General features: G+C 39.2%; 1 protein-coding gene across 7 annotated transcripts in view; it reads left to right on the plus strand.

Moving 5' to 3' along the window:
- Positions 1–21,481, plus strand: part of lmo3 (LIM domain only 3) — a 43,392-nt gene extending 21,911 nt beyond the window's left edge. For all 7 annotated transcript variants that reach the window (XM_041255325.1, XM_041255322.1, XM_041255324.1 and 4 more), the window contains exons 3-4: positions 12,328–12,453; positions 19,184–21,481. In XM_041255325.1, the coding sequence (XP_041111259.1) occupies positions 12,328–12,453; positions 19,184–19,289 (232 nt within the window). In that variant the 3' untranslated portion in view covers positions 19,290–21,481. The remainder of the gene's footprint in view (positions 1–12,327; positions 12,454–19,183) is intronic.
- The last annotated feature ends 80 nt before the right edge of the window (positions 21,482–21,561 follow it).

A 21,561-nucleotide genomic window follows, 5' to 3' on the forward strand; every position in this document is an offset into this window, starting at 1 on the left:
CACAGAGAGGTATGGTAAAACATACTCCAAACCATGGTAAAATATGGTAAATACTTAGTAAACTGAAAAATTAATAATATATAATGATTCATGATTAGGTAATTGATGAATTCGGTTAATTCAGGTTTAGGCCACAGACAGTAAATTGTGTTGTACTCTACTGTAAACAAGCACTTCATTCATTCAGTGTTTTTAATATTCCCCGATTGTTTGGTGTGTCAGTCAGATAGCGGAATGAAATGGGAGAACCGTATTTCTTGTCTTGACAGTTTGGCTGAATTAGCAGTTGCAACTCACAGGGAACATGACAGTGACACACACAATGTTTCTCGTTCAAACTGCCTCTGCCAGCTTGCTTCTGAACCTGCTTTAGCACTTTACCTAATTAACAAAAAAAAAAAAAAAAACAAGCTCCTAATTACAACTCCCCACACTGGAATCTCTGCAGCTGTCAAGGTGACATGGGTTTTGTTTTTCCTGCGCTACATCTGCCGCTGTTTTCAGTGTTGTCAGACGACACTTTTGTAAAGGTCCTTAATGTATCAAATTAGCAGCGCGCTTGCATGGTATCAGTTAATCTGGGCAGCTGGGCCAGTCACCTTCGGGACAAGACTAAAGACAGCTCTCTGGGTCTTCTTGTCCGCTGTTTGGGTGGAGAAAGCTCACAGACTGTGGTCTTCTACCATTCCAGACCTTGCTTATACAGACAGCAACAGAAACATTAAAACAAACAAAACACGTATTGGCACAGGGTCTACTAGGTCTCTTTGAAGTGATATGAAAGGGTTTCAGTTTAGTGGGAATTACTGTACGCAACCTCAAACCACCAACTAACTCTTTCCAAAATCTCCGGCATGGTGTCGGGTTACCAGACGTTCCGGTATTCTGCCAAATAGTGTCATCGTAAGAAAAGTGTTGCAACTGTAGTCAGCACGTATGTAAATTCACTTTATTTTTTTCTGCCATCTTTGAATCTTGTCTGCCAAAAAGTGTCTCATTTCAATGGTTATGCGCCGAACGCATAGTGCATCTTTAATTGTTGTATAACAACCTGTTGCTGAATATTTCGACCTTTGTATATCTTAACTTTAGATCTATTAAACAAAATAACACATTTTTATATACTGGGTGATTAGAAAGTGCATTTACCATGTGAGATATGGTGAGTTGATGTGGTAAACTTACTTTCTATCATCCTGTATATATAACATATATTTCTAAAGTGTCAGTGACCTGTTGCATCCTCAGCACATGATTCCACACGTTAAAAGGTGAACAAAGAGGGGCTCCCGAGTGGTGCATCCAGTAAAAGTGCTCCGCGTGGAGTTCAGGATGCGGCTTAGGGCGGCCAGGTGTCCTCCGCTCACTGCACACCAGCTGTGCGCCTGTGGGCTTGCCTGTAAGCTGCCCAGAGCTGCGTTGTCCTCTGACACTGTAGCTGTGAGGTGGCTGCATGGTGGGTCTGCAGTGTCTTCCACAGTTTGGCTTCGGCACCGACGCCGGTGCAAAACCTCCTGTTGTCATCTTTAGAAACGCTCGAGGACTTAGTCGCGTGGTGCTACTTCTTATATCTTATATATATATATATATATATATATATATATATATATATATATATATATATATATATATATATATATATATATATATATAGATATAGATATAGATACATGTACAGCTCTGGAAAAAATTAAGAGACCACTGCAAAATTATCAGTTTCTCTGGTTTTACTATTTATAGGTATGTGTTTGGGTAAAATGAACATTTTTGTTTTATTCTATAAACTACTGACAACATTTCTCCAAAATTCCAAATAAAAATATTGTCATTTAGAGCATTTATTTGCAGAAAATGACAACTGGTCAAAATAACAAAAACAGTGTTGTCAGACCTCGAATAATGCAAAGAAAATAAGTTCATATTCATTTTTAAACAACACAATACTAATGTTTTAACTTAGGAAGAGTTCAGAAATCAATATTTGGTGAAATAACCCTGATTTTCAAGCACAGCTTTCATGCGTCTTGGCATGCTGTCCACAAGTCTTTCATATTGATGTTGGGTGACTTTATGCCACTCCTGGCGCAAAAATTCAAGCAGCTTGGCTTTGTTTGATGGCTTGTGACCATCCATCTTCCTCTTGATCACATTCCAGAGGTTTTCAATGGGGTTCAGGTCTGGAGATTGGGCTGGCCATGACAGGGTCTTGATCTGGTGGTCCTCCATCCACACCTTGATTGACCTGGCTGTGTGGCATGGAGCATTGTCCTGCTGGAAAAACCAATCCTCAGAGTTGGGGAACATTGTCAGAGCAGAAGGAAGCAAGTTTTCTTCCAGGACAGCCTTGTACTTGGCTTGATTCATGCCAAAGCTGCCCGAATCCAGCCTTGCTGAAGCACCCCCAGATCATCGCCGATCCTCCACCACATTTCACAGTGGGTGCGAGACACTGTAGCTTGTAGGCCTCTCCAGGTCTCCGCCTAACCATTAGACAACAGGTGTTGGGCAAAGCTGAAAATTGGACTCATCTGGGGGTGCTTCAACAAGGCTGGAATCGGGCAGATTTGTCTTTGTGAAGGGCACATGAATCAAACCAAGTACAAGGTTGTCCTGGAAGAAAAGTTGCTTCCTTCTGCTCTGACAGTGTTCCCCAACTCTGAGGATTGGTTTTTCCAGCAGGAAAATGCTCCATGCCACACAGCCAGGTCAATCAAGGTGTGGATGGAGGACCACCAGATCAAGACCCTGTCATGGCCAGCCCAATCTCCAGACCTGAACCCCATTGAAAACCTCTGGAATGTGATCAAGAGGAAGATGGATGGTCACAAGCCATCAAACAAAGCCGAACTGCTTGAATTTTTTTAGAAGTGAGTAGTTTTCGAGATTTACGATTATACTGTAAATACAATTTGAAATTTTGAAATATCACTGTCCTGGTCACAAAAGCAAAGTTTGTGGGGAATAATAGCCATTTTCTATACTTTTGAGGCATAAGCAATTAGGAAATAACACTTACTACCCAGGAACAACAACCAAAAAAAAAAAATTGTTACACAGTGTTATCTCGTGTTTAAATGGCAACAGCTGATCTATGTTTTTCTGACCTGGCTTTGTGTACATTTTACATGTTTTGAGAAGATGACACTAGAAAGAAAGCAACGAATTGCCTACCTCTAAGAACAGTACATGAGCAATACACTCTCAACTTGATAAGAGGTAGCCCCCGAATACTTGGAAACACCCGGTGGTTGTCTGTTATTAAATACAGTTGTTTAGAGTTTCTAAGGCATCAATTAATAAAACTATTTATTTTTTTAAAAGAAGTCAGTGGAGTGTGGCATCCCGTTGGTGTTTTTTTAACAGCCTATTTCCTGGCAGGACACAGGGATATTTAGACAGATGGATGCTCAAACAGGCTGGTGTTTACTGCCTGCAGTGGATTAGCAGCATTTTGTCTCCTGTCGTGAAACACACTCGCGTCATGCTGTTTAAAAGCAGCTTCCGGCAGCGCTGTGCTTAGTTAGGCGGCGGGAGTGTTGCTCACAGCTCTGAATTGACACAATTATTAGTGAAGAGAGTCGAACAGTGACAGTAGGGTGACAGTCAATGGTTTAATAACCACAGCTTTAAATAACATTCTGTTGCCTCTCCTTAGTGTAGCACTGTTCTTGTAGAGGCCTTATTGATCTTTTTTAGTTTTCCTGATTTTTCACTTTCAAGTTGGTATGGACACAGTATGACCCTCAGATTGTCCCCAGTGTGCTTTATGTATGGTAAAGCATATTAAAAAACAAACCCTGGTAAATTAACTCTTGTAAAAGTTTCCCATAATAAAATCACAGCAGTGTAACACAGCACAGGGAAATCATGGTAAAAGTATGTTTATAAACATGGCAAACCAGGGTAAACTACAGGGAAAATGAGGGAAAACTGCAAAAACACCATACAGATTTAGCATGATAAGCTTTTCGAAGGGTACCCTTCTTAATCTGACCATGTACTTTACTAGAATGTAAGGTGATGAAGCTTTTAGCCGTTCAGTATTTAAATGCAAACATACTATATTTAGAGTCTTATTATAAGACAGATTATACATTTTTATCTTAACTTTATTTGTAACCTCAAACTACGAGAGAACCCTTGAAACGAACCCGGAGCTCTCAGATAAATAGTCTGTATTGACATCAAAGAAGAAAATAACGCAGGTACTTACTGTATGAGAGGCTGTATCCTTTGATCCAGAGGACTTCTCTGAGCTCAGCCTGTCTCTGCATCCGGAAGTGTTAACATTTTCCTGCTCTGAAAGGATGGTACCTCCTTTGTGTTTTTAATTAAACTCCATGGCGGTTTGCAGGCTATTTGACCTTTTTGCAGCACTTCATTGTGAAAAGTGCCTGTCTAGTTTCCGTCCGCATATATTAAACCTTTCCATTCAAACAGCGTCCCAGGAAGCTTTGGGGATTAAGGGAGGGAGAAGGGTTAGTTCCAATCTTTCTTTTAATTATTATTTTTCTTTGGTTGAAAACCATTGACATATTGCTTTGCGAACAATCACTCCAGAACATTCCAATACTGTTTTTAAGGACAATGCCTTCCTGCTCCAGAAGGTGAAAGTTGCTTGACAATGTTGGATTCAAGGTCAGAAAAGGTTTGAGGCCAAGCTGATGCTTTCTATCAGCCACTGGAACTGACTTGAAAGCAATCCTGGTTCAGTACTGCACTGGGATTGCATTCATAAACACCACAACCTGACATCGAGGAGCAGAGGTTTATATAAGGAACACAGCCATTTACTGCAGACACTGGACAGCAGTGTGTTCACTATCAAAACTGTTCTTCACACACACACACAACCTCTTCATCCAACTCACAATTACAAACTAACATAGAAATTGAGTAATATTCATTTACAAGCCATATTCAGTGTGTGCAGAAACCCTGGGAAGTGTAATGAAGTATCTGGTCCCAGCTGTTTTGCTTTCGTTGTGAATGGACAGTATGTGGGGTACCACTGCAGTTGCGGGACGGATTGTGCATTAGCATCTTCTGTTTTAGCATCGTGTTTTTGTTTTGTTTTTTATTCTAAACGCACAGGACAACACATTCGCTACCAGGTCAGCAAGGAATGTTGTCATTTTCACATTGAAAGTTGCTGAGCACAGATTAGAAAGTATGCATTTATGTGAATGGTAGATGTAGATTTTAATTTTTTTTTTTTAAATAATGCTGGCTAAGACAAATGTGCCTTTATAGTGTGTAAGCTGTTTCAGTTAATGGTGGCTTTGAAGGTGATGCTTGGTATTGCATCAAAGGGAGCTGTAATATATATAGGCTTGCTACTATTTTATTTATTTAATTTTTTTTGCCAAATCGACAGTTAATATTGATGGTTATTTTAGAAAGAATTTACCGTTATTTTTCAATCCATATTTTTCCATTCAACCAGAGAATGGTGAAATCGACTGTTATGCTTTAAAAAAAACAGGCTTTTTATGCTATTGACAAACGTCTCTTTTAGCGAAAACCCTTTATCATATTCAGCATGCAACAAAACCATGGTTACCAACATTCTAATTGAAATAACATTTGGTCACAGCAGAGCTATACCTTGTATAGATAAAGACCCTACACAAATTAAAAAATTGTCTCAAATAAACCATAGAAAACACAGCATATAAAAGTGTATTGCACAGACTTTTATGCATAAATTTATGAGTAAAATTAATATGCACAGAACAAAACATTAGATAGTTGAACAGAACTAACTTGCACTTACTATTAAGCTGAGTATGAGCTCCCCCTCTCCTGCTTCAGCACAGCTGGACACTAGAAGGTAAGGCAGACGGGCCCACTTTATCCTGCCGCGGAGATTTCAGCCATCGGTCAGGGTATTGTTCACAATATTGATTAAGTGTTTGTCTCTTATGCCCCGTTTTCAGATCAAACTAGTAACTGTCACTGTATACCTATAGCAAAAGCCAACCTACACCTTAACATGCTCATTTCAAAGTAGGTGGTTTGAATGACAGGCACTATAGCTGGCAAATGAAAGTGCACAGTCGGTGCAGGTCTTGATGATTGACAGTCTTTTGAGCAAATGAGAGCATTCAAGTGCTGCTTCCGTCAACGAGATCTGTCAGAACAGAGTGAAATGACAGTGAAACCACAGTACTAACGGACCACTGAGATGACTGACAGTGACCCCCAGCCATTCAGAGCAGAAAGGAGACTGGGCAGACAGCAAGTATACAAACTACGCAGACTAGAGAGGATTTCTCAATGATTATTTTTGGTAAGGAAACAAGTGGTTTTACTGACGTTTATCCTATATAAATTTATTTTAGTCAAACTCATATTTTTTTAGAATTTGACAATTAATGAGCTTTACTGATTTAATAGCGAAAAGTAGCAAACCTAAATATATATTAATATATAAACATAACCTTATTAAAAGAAAAACAGATAAATGGGAAAAATGCAGACTACATACATATCTTATAATTATATATAACTTGTTTAAAGCTGTTTGTTGAGTTGCTTAGTGTGATTGTGTACAAATGGGTTTTTGCAAGAACTGCTTAACTGAATTTTGGGAGTTGTTGCAGACCACCCTGGAGTTCACTCGTGGACCACAGGTTGGGAACCACTGGGCTACACCATTAAACTGTATGATATGGAAAAGCAGTGTGTGGAGAAGGGGTTTTATCCAGACCTAAAGCTACAATGTATTATCTAAATCCAGGACTAATAGAAATTCAGATTAAACAGCTATAAAAAAAAAAAAAATCTTCATGAGGTTTCTAGGGACACCCTTTTATAAGACGCTGTCTGTTTTTTAAGTCAAAATATGTAGATTTAAGAAGCTTTTAAAGTCATTATTGCATTTTGTCTGTACATGAAAATAAAAGCAGGCAATGCTGTGAAACACTGCATTGAGCTTTGCATCTGGAAGAATAATTCCTCCTCCTAATGCACTGGAAGATCTCAGAGGAGAACCTTTCATTGCTGTAAAAGCAGGACTGGTGGGTGTGTTTGCGTAATTCTGAATGGTACAGATAACCCGAGACACTGCTTCACATTGAGCATGAATGGAAGCTCAGTAACAGTATGCTCAGAACAGAAGATAGGAAGCACTTTTTTTTACAGAGAGTAATACATGCATGAAATGGCAACCAATTAGATTGTTAGCCTGTGTGGCTTTCATTACAGTGTGTTAGCTGAATCTGGATTTGTAAAAGTATATGAGTAAATCTCAATAGTATGTACAGCTTGTCCGTAATCAAACGTTTTCTCTGGTGATGTGGCAGTGTTATAGATGCTACTACTTCACCTGGTAGGCTATTCCATTTATTTATAATTCGCTATGTAAAAAAGTGCTTCCTGCCTTCTGCTCTAAACTTACTTTTACTCTGCTTCCAGTTGTGCCCCTTGTTCTTCTCTCTATGCTAACCTTGATGACACAAGAAAAAGTTTCCGATCGAGAGGAGGCCATTCAGCCCCTCAGATCCTTAAAGGATCCCAATGATTCTGCATCAATAACATGGATAGGTAACCCTAGCTAACCCTTTCCATCCCCTCGCCACTTTCTGTGTGAAGTGTCTACGACCTTCTGTCTTAAGTCTGTCCACTCCTAATTTAAGAACGGAAGATCATTTACGACTGAGATTTGTAAAGGGCACCCTGCTGTCACAACCAGATATTTAATGTGTGGGTTACTAAATAGAACCACAAGCTCTGTGCTGTGCAATACATTCTAGAGTTATAGCTGGATGTCAAACAGGCACACTGACCTAAATCAACAGAAAGCTTTGAAGCCCAGTGACTTGAAGATTGGGTTCCACTCACAAAGCTTTAACTCATTACTGAAGCTTTTTTTCTATTTATTTATTTATTTTTTGGTTTCAACGGATAAAAATGAAGTTTTAGAACATGAATGTCACTACTGTGGATTTTTGTTTCAAATGGGTATTGCTTCATAGTATTGGTATTGTTTCATAGGGGGAGGGTACTACAGTATTTAACTTTTGAAAGGAGACAAACACATTTTTATATTACAAAACTGACCAACAGCTAAGTAGTATGCTGGACATAAATGCTTACTGCAGTGAAATCCGCTGGCCTAGATCCCCAAAAACCCCAGACTATGCATTGCACCCACTGCCCTACAACCCCAAAACATTCACCCATTAATTCATTACCAAGATGTCAGTTGTGTTTTGCCATCCTTGTATTAAGAAACAAATCAATTCCCATTTAATATATATGTAACAAATTATTGCACTTACCTGTCACATGCGATTTCTGACCAGTTTTCTGATACAAAGCCCATCTCTTCAGTGTTACAATTTATTTAATTATCCCTCACAGCCTGCGTTTTTGTTATGATTTGTTTTGTTTTTTCTTGCATGTGCAAATCAGTCTGTCTTATATTGTACACAGCGCAGCAGCAACAAAGCGAACGAGAGCTACTGTAATGTAAAACAGTTAATCATTAAACAGTTTTAGATACTGTGATGTATTTTTTTTTTTTTTTAATTTGTGATCTTTGGTTGCTTTTGTGCATTTTTATTTGCAAGTGAACTGTGGCCTTATTGAGCACTATATTCTTCAATTTTATATACTGACTTTGGATACTGTTTTTTTTTGTTTGTTTTTAATCTTTTGTTAAATTGAATTGCCTTTTACGTTTTTTTAATGCGTTTCTGTGCATGGGTAACATTTTGATTTAATTTCGCTGTTGGGCCATTAATGGGAATTTTACATACTGCTGCAATACCTACCAGATTTAAAAGTATGTACTGTATTATAGTCCACGTATCCGGTCGTCTCTTTTGGCATGTGATATTTTCAGAATTTATAGTTCTGGATTAAAATACTACTTCTGTCAAAAATATAGTACTGTACCAACAAAACCAACTACAGTACATCGATGTGGAAGCCTACTTATTTTAAAACTCAGTCCTTTCAGCTATGTATGTTTAACATTGTGTCTTTTTTGTGTTCTCTGAAAAACAGACAAGGGCAGGAACGAGCCAAAATGAAATAATCAGATATGCGTCACACATGTTTAACCGTCACTGAAGTGAAAATGTTCTAGGGTCAGATATGTGAGTGTTGACCTGTATTGTTATTGCTGTGTTTTATAAAAGGGTGTTTTTCAGTCTTGCTGGTTTACAGTGACAGTGATGAATGGACTGGCAAACAGTGGTTTTACTGTGCAGTTAGCTATGCGTTTATTATTTCATTTGTTTGCTGGATGTAAAAAAAAAAAAAAAAAAAAACTGGCACAAGTAAAACAGAAACATGTTTGCAATCCTCTTATTAAAACGTCTGCTGTATTAGCATCCTGACCAGGGCTGTGTCAAGACTGAGTCTCGACAGCCCATTCTGAATTTAAAGCAAGGGCATCGTCATCCATGGGGTTAGGGGTAAAAAAAATACAGTCACCTCTCAAACAAAATAAATTAAAAAGGAAATGAACCAACAGTTCAACGCTACAAAAAAAAATACGAATGACCTAAAATTTGTAGTTTTAGAAGAAATACAATTAGATAACATACAATACAGAAGAGTAAAGGAAAATAAATGGATAAACAGATTCAATACCAGCTGCCTGAAGTTTTAAATAGAAAGGAATAGTAGATAGTTAATGGTGTAACAATGCAGTAAATGACATCACAAACACATTAATATATTTAAATAGAAATAAGTGAGTGTTGTTACTATGGCATCAGTAAGTACCTTACTGCTTCATTTCAAACACACACACATTCCCTTGACAAAGGTACATTAAACCTGAGGGGCCTTTAGTTTCCCATTATGAACCAAGGTCTGCAATGCACATTTGTTTTATGAATTAGTCAAGATAGTAAGTGAGGTAAGGTTGTGTACTAAATATGATTTTATATATTTAGTTTAAATATGTCTGTTACAATGGGGAAGCCAGCATGAGTCAGTAACAAACACATTGTCTCACAGTTAATTAGATCAGATCTCCGCGCTCCGCGCTCCGACTGGGAGCTGACAGTTCAGTAGACCAGTCATGTTCCCTTGTAAGGCTCGCCCTCTTAGGGAAAGGGGCAATAATTCATCATTAGGATTTCAGTCCAGACGGAGATGAAAACTGATGGAGCCTCCAGCGAGGGATAGAGAAAGACAGACAGACTGTTACAGTTTGATCCCAAGCCCAGTCCCCTTTGGTTTCCCCTGGCTGAGAATAATTAAGATAATATTGCTCAGAGAGGTGTTTAACGACTGCAAATCGCACACGTGTAGAAACCCCAAATTGAAGTCTGCTTCTGGACAGCCTGCATTGCTTGCTTGCCACACCAACAGAGACTGGGGACCCTTTCCAAGGACTTTGTTTAGGTGCAACAAATCATTTGTCTGTTATTAACCCAGAGTTTGTAATTATGCAGATTGCCATAGATTTTCCCTGGGCTGGAAGTGAGATTGAGGGTTGTACACATGGTGGCAGGCAGCTCAGGGCTGGCCATGCATTGCAGAACTCGCCACATTTATCATGTTGACTGATGGCAGGAGAAGCAGGTCTTGGGTCCCAGTGGTTAATGTAGTGGGTAATTAACTGTCATTTGCCTAGTAATAGGCTGATGATCAATGGTTTGTGTGGAAACAAATTCCAATCAGGTAGCTGATAAATGCGCTCTAGAGGAATCAAAGCAATTGAAGGCAGGGAGGGGAAAGAAGAAGGAACTACACAGAATTGCAAAACAGGATCGTCTTTCACGGGATTGGTGTTGAAATTCCCCAAACAATAGCAGCATCCACAAGGGAGGGAATGTTATATTTGTTACCAGGAAACACACACATATTTCCAGAGTATTTAAAGTGTGATTTGTAGGGGTTTTGGTCGTTATGCTCAGAATCCCTGTGCTGAAGTCCTGCCTGGATGTTAACAACGCATGTTGCGGCAGGTTTGTTTTTTGGCAGATCACACAGTAGGATTTCTAACTTCTAGATAGATCAATCGATATAAGATGTTCAACCCTCCAAGTAGTGTTTGGTAAGATGAGTAAATGCAGAATGAATTGCATCCCAGTCTTGGCAGTCTGCATTGCAAAACAATCTTTTTTTTTGGGTGTGAAAAAAAAATAAAAGCGTAGATTTGACAAGAAGTGTACAAAAGAACAACAGTATCTATGCAAAGAAAGCGAGAGAGAAAGGAAGGCTTTGCTCACGATCCACTTTAACACTGCCGAAGAGGCATTAAGCTTCTTCTCATACTTGCAGCAGTAGGAGATTATCTGTAAGAATTCAGGGTGCAGGTATTTCCAATGACATGTTTGTTGTGCCGATAAGGTTTTTAAGTAGCTTCCTGTTCGCTTTTTTATATCACAGCTATTTTTAAAACCACACAAGTCCCACGACTTCTTTAACAGACAAAATGCCTTTAAAACAAACAGAAATAAATCCATTCATTATAAAGAATCAATGAGCCTCATAAAAAGGAGTAAATGCTCTGAGGTTTCTTAATGACTAAACTGTGTTTTAAAGCAACTTCCTTTGAATTGATCACAGCCACAGAGCACCTTTTCATTTGTAGAGTCCCGTGGGAAGCATTACAGGCTGTGCTTTCAGATTGACAATGCAATAAAACACATCTGTCATGGTCGCATCACCCCTCAGAGCTGGAGGCTGTGTTAAAGGAGGGCTAACCATCTTTAAAATCCATTCTTATGAGCTTTGTTAACGTTATCACTGGTCTTCCCTTTAAAAGAGTGTAAACCATCTTTAAAATAAATAAATAAATAAATAATCTTTATTTTTATATAGTGCCTTTCATAGTCGACTGCAATCACAAAGTGCTTTACAAGATATGAATCCATTCTCTTACCTGTTATTAGCTTTATAAACAGAACGTCTGGTCCTCTCGTTAAAGAAGTGCCAGTCAAATGTCTTAGTCTTATTATTTCAATCCATTGCTTTAACATTGTTACTGTTTCTCTTTTATTGTGTAATCCTGGTACCTTTGCTGCAAGTCACGTGCATCCCAGGGTGCTTTGCTAAAATATAACAAACTAAAAAGGGCTCTAGGCTGCCTCCTGTGTGTGGTAGTATTCTATAGCAGCATCATTGTGAATTGACTGTCTGCTGTGTGTGGTAGTATTCTATAGCACATTGTGAACTGACTATCTCCTGTGTATGGTAGTATTCTATAGCAGCATTGTGAACTGACTGTCTCCTGTGTGTGTTAGTGTTCTGTAGCAGAATTGTGAACTGACTGTCTCCTGTATGTGGTAGTGTTCTCTAGCAGAATTGTGAAGTCACTGTCTTCTTTTCAACGCTTCCCTGCTGTGTCTGTTGCAGGTTATTTGGTGTCACTGGGAACTGTGCTGCTTGCAGTAAACTCATCCCTGCCTTTGAGATGGTGATGCGAGCTAAGGACAACGTATACCACCTGGACTGCTTCGCATGCCAGCTGTGCAACCAGAGGTGAGTGTGAAGAGGGACTAACAGCGGCGTGGCCAGAGGGGCGTGGTCCACATCGAATACCAGCTTATTTATTTCAGAACCTCACGTTGCAAGCAAAATAAGTTTGCTGGTCTTGGGGAACAATAGTCACCAAGTCCCAAAGGAAAAGCATAGCAAAGTGTAGTAAAGCATAGGTAAGCATTGCAAAGTGCTTTTAAGCACTGCAGAATTCATAACCTAGTAGTAAAAAGAGTTCTGGTCGGGTTTGGGTAGCTTTACAAAGCTGTACTTGGGTGTCCCAGAGTCTGTATACAGTGTAGAACAGGACTGTCTGTGCTTCATGCATAACTATGAACAGGAATGTTTCATTTGCCATGGGCTGCAGTGGAGGAACGCAGACCTACATACCTGTGTACTGGTGTGTCTAATCTCATGTCATTCAGATTGATGTCGGATCAGGACCAGTAACAGCCCTTAATGATGTTCTTAATAACATAGGCCCTCTTCTGTATAACTCTTCCAGGATTTCAGGGCAGTTTGCACATCGCAGAACAAGCCACACCCGATTCAGGACAGCTACAGTGTTAGTCTCTGCAGGACTGAATGACAGGAGGACTAATGAACCTCACACTTCAAACGCATGTCACTGATACATGACTGTGCACCAATCCGGTCTCATTAAGGCAGAAGCTCCTATATTTCAGTGCCGTGCTTCATTTATTACTGGATGTCAGAAGTGCCTGGTTACACACAATTAGCCCTTTGTTATTGTCTTGTCACTCCAGCCCCCCAGTGCAAGACAAACTCCGCTAATGTGAGAAGTCAGCTAATCTTCATCGGCGTTGCTAGCCAGAGCACTTGGTTTCTCTGAATTAAAACCCTTTCAAGCTGGGCAACTCTTTGCTTTTACATTAGGCAGACCATCAAGTGTTTGAGACAATCATCATTAGCAGTCTCTTCATGCTCTGAGTGCTATCCTGTGTCAGGCAATTGATACCCATCGCAGTATCTGTGACTGATTCCCCAGATTGATGGTAGGGTAGGGTGCGGAATTTAAGCTACTTTCTGCTACTAGCATTAATTTGGCTATACGGTGTTAAAGTTGGTTTTGCAGTATGTGACCATTGTGATTACCATTAAGTCATGTCCCCATTGGATCTTATTATCAGCAGCTACTCTTATAATGCCACTGAGAGTGTAGATCTCACACTCAGAATGTCAACGACAAAGCATTTGAAACATTTAAACCACAACAGAGTCTATATAAACAGCAATGGTGGCTCGTCAGAGGCGGCACTGCCTACTCCATAATTTTAAAATAAATAAGTTCTTATTTATTTATTTACTTTTTAGATGTAATATGCAACATATTTATTTTACGCTAGGCAGCCTTGCTCCAGAACTAAAGTATGCCTGAATTGCTTCTTTTATATTAAATAGATTCATAGGTACAGAACAGTATCTAATTATTTTGTTGGCCATGTGTTAAGTTTAACAAATTAAGTCGATAAGGTGTGCTTGATTTTTGTCTGCCTTTCTCCTGCTTTAACAACTTACTTCAGAAAATATTTTATGCACAGTATGTTAAAATGACATGGTCTTGAAACGTGGTCTTGAAATTTAGGTAAAAATTTAAGAAATGAAAAGTGTTGTCAGTCAGAATGAACCAAATAAGATTCTTCTGCTGCTGGAGGCTAAGGGGACCCCAAGACCTCTGCTTTTTTCTGCTTCCTCTTTTTTTTGACCATCAGCTGTAACTGATAAGCAGGTTAAGCGTTAATATCCGGGGTCCATCTGCTTTTTATTTACATTTAATGAGCTGTATGTTTCTAAGTGTTCTGTGGCTGCCTCTGTTCAAGTTGAGAGTGTACTTTCTCCTGCACTCTTTGTATGACAGACCCGAACCGACACAGCAAAGAGTGCACGAGAATGATTAGAGGCAGCCAGAAAAGTTGGTGGTTGAAATCTCACCAGTCTCACCAATGTCACCATCCCTGTAAACAGTTATAGTCAGAGATACAGAAGCACCTGAAAACCGAGCACCTGTTGTGCGCTTTCTATCAAAGTGTGTCGGAGCTGGCCTGTTTTATCAGACTTGCAACAGGGAGATGCAGCTTTTCTATACAGTGCAGGGAGTCCCGTGAATCAGGCAATGTCATATGCAATGCAGATTAGGATGACCTCTGGTCAATGGGAAGGTCACCTTTCATTAACTGTCTGCACACACAGCAATCTGAATCCATTCCTTTGAAAGAAACAGAGAGGCCATCAATATTAACAAGTATGACACAATGTCTGACTTACGAGACACATTGTTACAAAACACACTTCAGGGAATTGCATTTTTGTTTATTTTAAACATTTGTCTCAATGTACACCAGGGATGCTTATTGCATAGCAGTTTCACCCATTCCAGGTTTTAGTACGAGCTTGATTAACCCCAATGTATAGGTAACAACCTCAGGTGTATCTTATTAAACTCATACTGAAACCAGGATTGGATCAAACTGCTATGCAATGGGAGTCTTATTCCCATCCCTGTGCACACTTAAATTGGCTCCAGAATAAACTTAAATCTTAGCTTCTATCCCTTTGAAGCACGTTTTAAAAGCCACGAAAACCAGAAGGAAGTGGTTTAATTTTATGAGAATGCAGCTACAGTTATGCTCGATACAGGACCAATAAAACAAACTGACTGACTGAATAAACAGAACTAAAAACACAAAGCAGAGAAGAGAGATTTGTGTGTCTACTTTCCCCTCATCTGTAGTGCCCTCTGCAGGACAGTACTGGTTTGGACATGCATAGCAGCAAACTACAGCAGTGCACTGAGCAGGGAGAAGATCTGTAAAATCCTAATTGCCTTGATTCGCAACCCTGTGGCTTTTGAGTTAAATGAAATTAATCGCTTTTAACATCTATTAATCTGCTTTGCTTTTATTTGCTCAATGAGGTTACACAGTTTGCATATGTGAAAATGTGATTGGCAGATCATTATTATGAGAGATTTAGTGTATCAGAGGTTGCATTTAGCTATAGTGTTGACTCATTGCTGACTGACATCTGTGCCTGCCAAGTTTGCTGCTGAGTTTAATTTTTTTAGATTGATTTTATATTTTTCTTTACTTTTTATTTATTGAGTTTGATGTTTGTTCTTGTGCTGAGAGCCTCTTGCCAGGTCATCATTGTAAATGAGAATTTGATCTCAATTGACTCATCTGGATAAAGAAAGGTTTTGATTTATTGATTGGGTGAGTGTAAGTTCCCAAGCAGTGCACCTCTTCTGTTATCACTATTCCGTCTCCATCAGTTCCTGCTTGAGAATCCCTTTCCTGGATGACTTGCCTTGCATTCCGCTCTTTCCCAGTTTCCAGCGCTGCAGAACATTAAAGTGGCTTTCTTTGACCAGCGCAATCTCCTCTATCTCATTAGAAATGGACTAGCTGATAAACAAGAGAGCTATCAGGGGTCGTCCGGGTCAGGCAGTGGAATTAACCAGGCCAGCTGCAGCTGACACCAGCGTTTGAAGGTTAAGTTAACACAATCAAATATAGAAATATATATGTATAGCCATTACCTTAACTGATTTGCTGGTAAATCTACCGTAGCAAATGTAAATGCAAAGAAAAAACCCAAAGGCAGCTGTTAGTATGTGGGCTGTGAGTTCAAAACATTTACATGTAATTCTTTGTATATCTGGTTTATTCAAATTGCTTCTACACAATAGAGCGAATGTGAAGCAAGGCTGTTTTTTTGGTGTGTTTGTTTTTTACTAACAAGGATTATTAGCCTGCAGTGTCCCACAGTCGTGTTGATTTTAACATAAAAAATAAATGTTTGTCATTTGTTTCTCCATTTTTTCCCACAGTTTATTCTCTTAGCACCACTACTTAAGAGAAGGAGCACCCTTCTGGACTCCTGCTTCTGGTCACACTGTCCCATCTATTACTTACAGCATTGGGACATGAATGCATATTCTCCCGGTCTCATTTCATTTGAGTTCTTAACAAAATAGTCCACTGTTAAATGATCCCTTGATCTTTAATAGGCATCATGCAAGTATCCAATCACGACCGTCTCGTGTATCGGGATTTACTGTATCGCAATATGCAGGTATTGTATTGTGACATTAAGATATCATTACTGGGGAACCCCCCTGAGCGCAGAAAACACTTATTTTTAGGGATAATGCCCAGATAACCACTTTTTTTTTTTTTTTTTCACCCATTGAAAGGTTAATGATAGAACCAAAGAATACAGTTTCCCATATAAAAGTTTTACCCAGGTGAATCAGGACACCATTTAGCAGTTTTCCTATCCTGCTACTGATACCCAAAACAATATTACAACTTATAACAATAAAAAGACAATCACAACATACAACAACAAACATGTGCGGATCAAACTTCAAACCAAGGCCAGAATAAATAAGATTTGACCTGTATCGATCTGCTAATGTGGGCTATAGGAGAAGCATTGGCAGGAGGTTCAAAGCAATTCCCAAATACAATCTTTAAAACCAGAGAAGGAAAGATGATCAAACTCCATCTTCATACTGTGATGGAAACAGTTCCACATCTTCGGGAGTTGATGTGCAAAAGATAATTCTCCCACACGTGTTCGAACCCTTGGAACAGCCAGATGAACAGAATTGTCTCATTAGTCAGTTCCAGATTTCAGTTTAACAGGGTGTTTAAGATCGAAAGGTGCAAGCATAAAACTGTGAAGCATTTTAAACTACTGAAATGCTACAGACATGCTGGACAGGTGACTGACTGACAGTCTGGCTGCTGCATCCCTGAAGTCATACTCGGACGCTGATAAGAAATGTAAAATCCTTGCTGTGCAAACACAAAGTAACTAAACATACTGTAACAATTAGGAATCCGTGTCGTGGGAACAAACATGTTTTTAACCGAATGCTATCTCGATCTTAAATAGATTTTTTTTTTAATTGGTTTTCCTTTGTGGTGGTTTGGTGCGAGATGGAAATGATTAGTCTGGTCTGCCTTTGAGGTTTAGGTCTGGCTTCGCTATCAATCTTTAAGGATGCAGTGGGTTTGTACAGTACGGGCTATGGAAAGAGGCTTGACTGCTCCAATCCACTTACTGTACTCTGTCCTGCAACTGCCTGGCTTGAACAGTAGGCTGATCCCAGGACTTCATGACATGAGTTATGAAGAAAGGTTAAAAGAATTGCATTTCTTCAGTCTAGAAAAAAGAAGGGAAAGAGGGGACTTGGCTGAAGTCTATAAGATCTTAAATGGTATAAAGTTAACCCATGGCACGACTTCAAAGTTAGCACAGAGAGAACAACAAGAGGGCATGAATGGAAGCTGAGTGGAGTTTAGAACAGAAGGTAGGCAGCACTTTATTACTCAGGTATAAATGCGTGCAATAACCTACCAGGTGAAGTTGTAGGATATAAATTAGTGTCAGAACCCCACCCCACGTAGTGGAGAATAGTGTGCTAACAAGGGACAAGCCTTTATGGGCTGAATGGCCTTCTCTTCTTTCCCAAATGTATGTTCTTTCTTGTTCAAACACAATGCTCTTTTTTATTTGATTGCAATTCAGTCCGATAGTTAATGTACAATTCAATATTTTAACAATGATGGTATTTAGATCAAATAGGATGCTGTCTAAGTTTTTAAAATGCATGTGCTTACGTCACATTGGCATCAGTAAAATTACCACTGACTCCTTTCTTTCAGTTGTAGAACTTCTGGTTCCTTGCTTGCATTTTGTGCTTCAGTTTGGAATATGCAGATATCACAAAGACAGAGCTATAGAGTAGAGGCTGCTAACACTTCCCAGTGCTTCAGGAGCTGTAGCTCAGACTCACTTAAGACTGTGTGACCTACAGCTACCAAGAAGTAGTAGTTTATCTATGGTGTTCTATCCAACCAATAGACTGTCGGCATGTTAAAACCCTTATAAAAGTTTCCCACAGTAAAAACACAGCAACGTGTAACAAAGCACAGTGAAAGCATGGTGAAGCATAGGCAAACATTGTAAAGAACAGAGGTATAGTAAAGCATAGGGAAGCATTGTAAAGCAAAGAGAGGTATAGTAAAGCGTATTAATAAATAGTAAACAAGGCAAGCCAGGGTAAACTAGGGTAAATGTATGGTATAACCATATGAAAAAAAAATACCATGCAAAAATACAGTGGTAAACTTAAGAGAAAGATTGCCAGTAGCAATGTTAAAAAGCTTACACAAGGACAGAAAATTGATTTTGAATAGGGTGCAATGTTATCATATTTGCATGTTCTATAAACAGTGGAGAAAAAAAAAAATCTGTACTCCTGCCCCACACTATTATCTTTCAAAACAGGGGGAGAAAAGCCTGTGAATGTGTCTCTTTAGTTGAGCTGTCAGTGTACTACATTACAGATACATTATCAAGTGACAGCAAAGCTTGATCACAAAGCTGGCAGCCTGCTCTGTGATGTATTCCCGCTATACAAATGTACATGGATTATGTTTCTGTTGAAGATTTGCACAATACATTTCAAGCAATGCTTGCCTTGAATATTTCAACACATGTAAGAGAAATATATTTTAAAATGCATTCAGCTATTCAAAATTGGCACCTCAAAGTTGGCACATACTACAAAATTTCTATTCAGAACCCTCGTGGATCCAATTAAACCCCCGTCAGAAATGCATTGAGTGTAAAACGTGCGGTGGCAGTGACTGCTGCAGCTTGGTTTAAGATGTATTTTTTTCTTTCTCTCTCCTTCCAGGTTTTGTGTTGGAGACAAGTTCTTCCTAAAGAACAACATGATCCTCTGCCAGACGGACTACGAGGAAGGCTTAATGAAAGAAGGCTTTGCACCGCAAGTCCGCTGAGAGAGAGAGAGAAAGAACACACGCAAATAAAGAACTAATTCCACAAACCGAAAACACCAACTTCTTTTAGCATTTGCCCAACATGTACATAAGAAATGAGGCCGGATCCGCTGTATAGACTAGCTGTAGGGAATGAGGAGACTATGATACTAACAGGAGACTGTGATGGATGCAGGGATGAGGGCAGCTTTCATCACCCCCTTCCCAAACAACTGGCTGTAGTGTGAGTGACAAGCGGGGGTTATTTAATTAACTCCTGCATCCAGAGCAGAGGAAGGGGGAGATGCAGCCTGTCTGCTTTAGACTCTGGTCCAGTGGGGCTCTAAAGAGTGGTCTGTTCGTCCCTGGTCCTAACTCCTTACGCCCTCTGCTATCCGTTGTGCCCATTCAGAGAAGAACAATCTTGAACTCATTTCAGCCTGAATCTGATCCGTCCCTGGCCCTCCTGTACTGCCATCCAGATTGATCTGAGACTGTTAAAGGGGTGCTGGCTCAGGCTTTACAATTCTTAACTAATTTCAGCAACGCTCAGCCATCCTTTTCTTGTGATGAGTTCTGAAGACTGAATTAAGGATACACAGGTATTTCACATACAGCAGGATTAAACATTGCTGCTGCTGGCAGTGCATTTCCTGGGATGTAGGTCAGTTTTACTCCAATAGTTCAGTTAAAAATCAAGACCATGTGACCTACAGCACAAGAAGTGGTTAGGTACCAGGAGGTGGCAGACATGTTTATTTATCTATAGAGTTATAGCTACTGTTAATGTGTGTATCCCAAATTATACAAAGAATCCATTACAAAATCCATTACTGGCTCTAATAAGGATTCTGAAGCGGATTATAAAGCCTTAGTTAGCGCTCTCTTAAAAAGTATTGTAAATATATTTGACACTTTGGTTTTTCCTTGTTTCTTTTGCTTGCTATTGTATAAGGTTGGTTTTTATGCGTCACCTGGCATGAGATGTTTATTTTCGGACGACTCTTGTACATACTGTATTGTAATATTTCAAGCACAAATGTAATACAGTTTTATTGTGTTTCCATTTGGGTTTGCTCTTTTCTTTCTTTCCATCTTTCTCTTTTTGTTCCTTTCGGTACTGTTGGTATTTTGTGCAATTCCTTGTCCAGATTTTATTGTAAATCTTTTGCTTTCTGTACTGGGAAAATTTAAACAGAGCTGTAACTTTACAGTAAAAAGAGTTAAACAGCGACAGACAATCCCATTATCTGATTTGCCAAACCGCATTTCTGCACCCTGAATGCCCCATATATTAAAGAGAACATTTAACAATGAGGATGATATGGTTTAGAAACAGCACTGCTTGAGAAAAACTATTAGTTACATAGAGAACAAGTTTTTTACGTGATGTGCTCCACTGCATTCCCCAGCACCTTCTCTATATTACAGTCCACTAACAGGTCAGGCGTATGCATCATGCTGACCACATACACCTCTAGCCATTGCTGGTTAGTGCTGCAGTATTTAGTGGGAGTCAGTCCTTCAGCGGCAGGCTGTTCTGTGAATGGGACCTTTTGTGACGTGAATCCCAGTTTAAGTGAATGGCAGAGAGGTTCCACCTGACTGCTCTGTTTTTCCTGGACTCCCCTGTGCTTTGCTGTAATGCAGGTCTTGTTCTAACACACAGTCCAGTCTGTGGGGACAAGGCTGCAATGAGTATGAGATCCATAGAACTGTCTTTGAACAGGAGAAGGGGAGATAGGCACTGTAATGCAGCCTGTGTTCAGGACATGAAAGGCATTACTGTATCTTTACATAATGTAACACAAAAGAAATTTGTTTGAAGGCATGTGTTAACTCACTGGTATATCCCTTCCTGCCTGTGCTGATCAACCCATGTTAATATTAGTTAAGTAATATACTACTGATTACTGGTATATGTTACTGATGCCTTTCTTATAGAAGTAATACATTGCTGATTACTTTTTATTTTTATTATAATAATAATAATAATATAATAATAATAATAATAATAATAATAATAGAAAAGCAATTTGCATACAGGTGCTTCTGCCGACAGCTGATACTGCAAGATTTCCAAGTAAAGTAACAACCCTGAAAAGTAATCAGATTACTTCTCAATATTTTTTTTTTTTTTAAAGTAATACCTTATTGTAATAAGTTGCTCAAAAAGTAAATCTGATTACAAGTAAATCAGCTTATGTTTTACACAGCAGCCTATACTATATATTTTATAATACACAGTTAAATAACAATAATTAAACAGTTTAACATTCTATCATAATGTAAC

This window comes from Polyodon spathula, chromosome 7 (genome assembly GCF_017654505.1).
Source record: "Polyodon spathula isolate WHYD16114869_AA chromosome 7, ASM1765450v1, whole genome shotgun sequence".
Classification (NCBI taxonomy): domain Eukaryota; kingdom Metazoa; phylum Chordata; class Actinopteri; order Acipenseriformes; family Polyodontidae; genus Polyodon; species Polyodon spathula.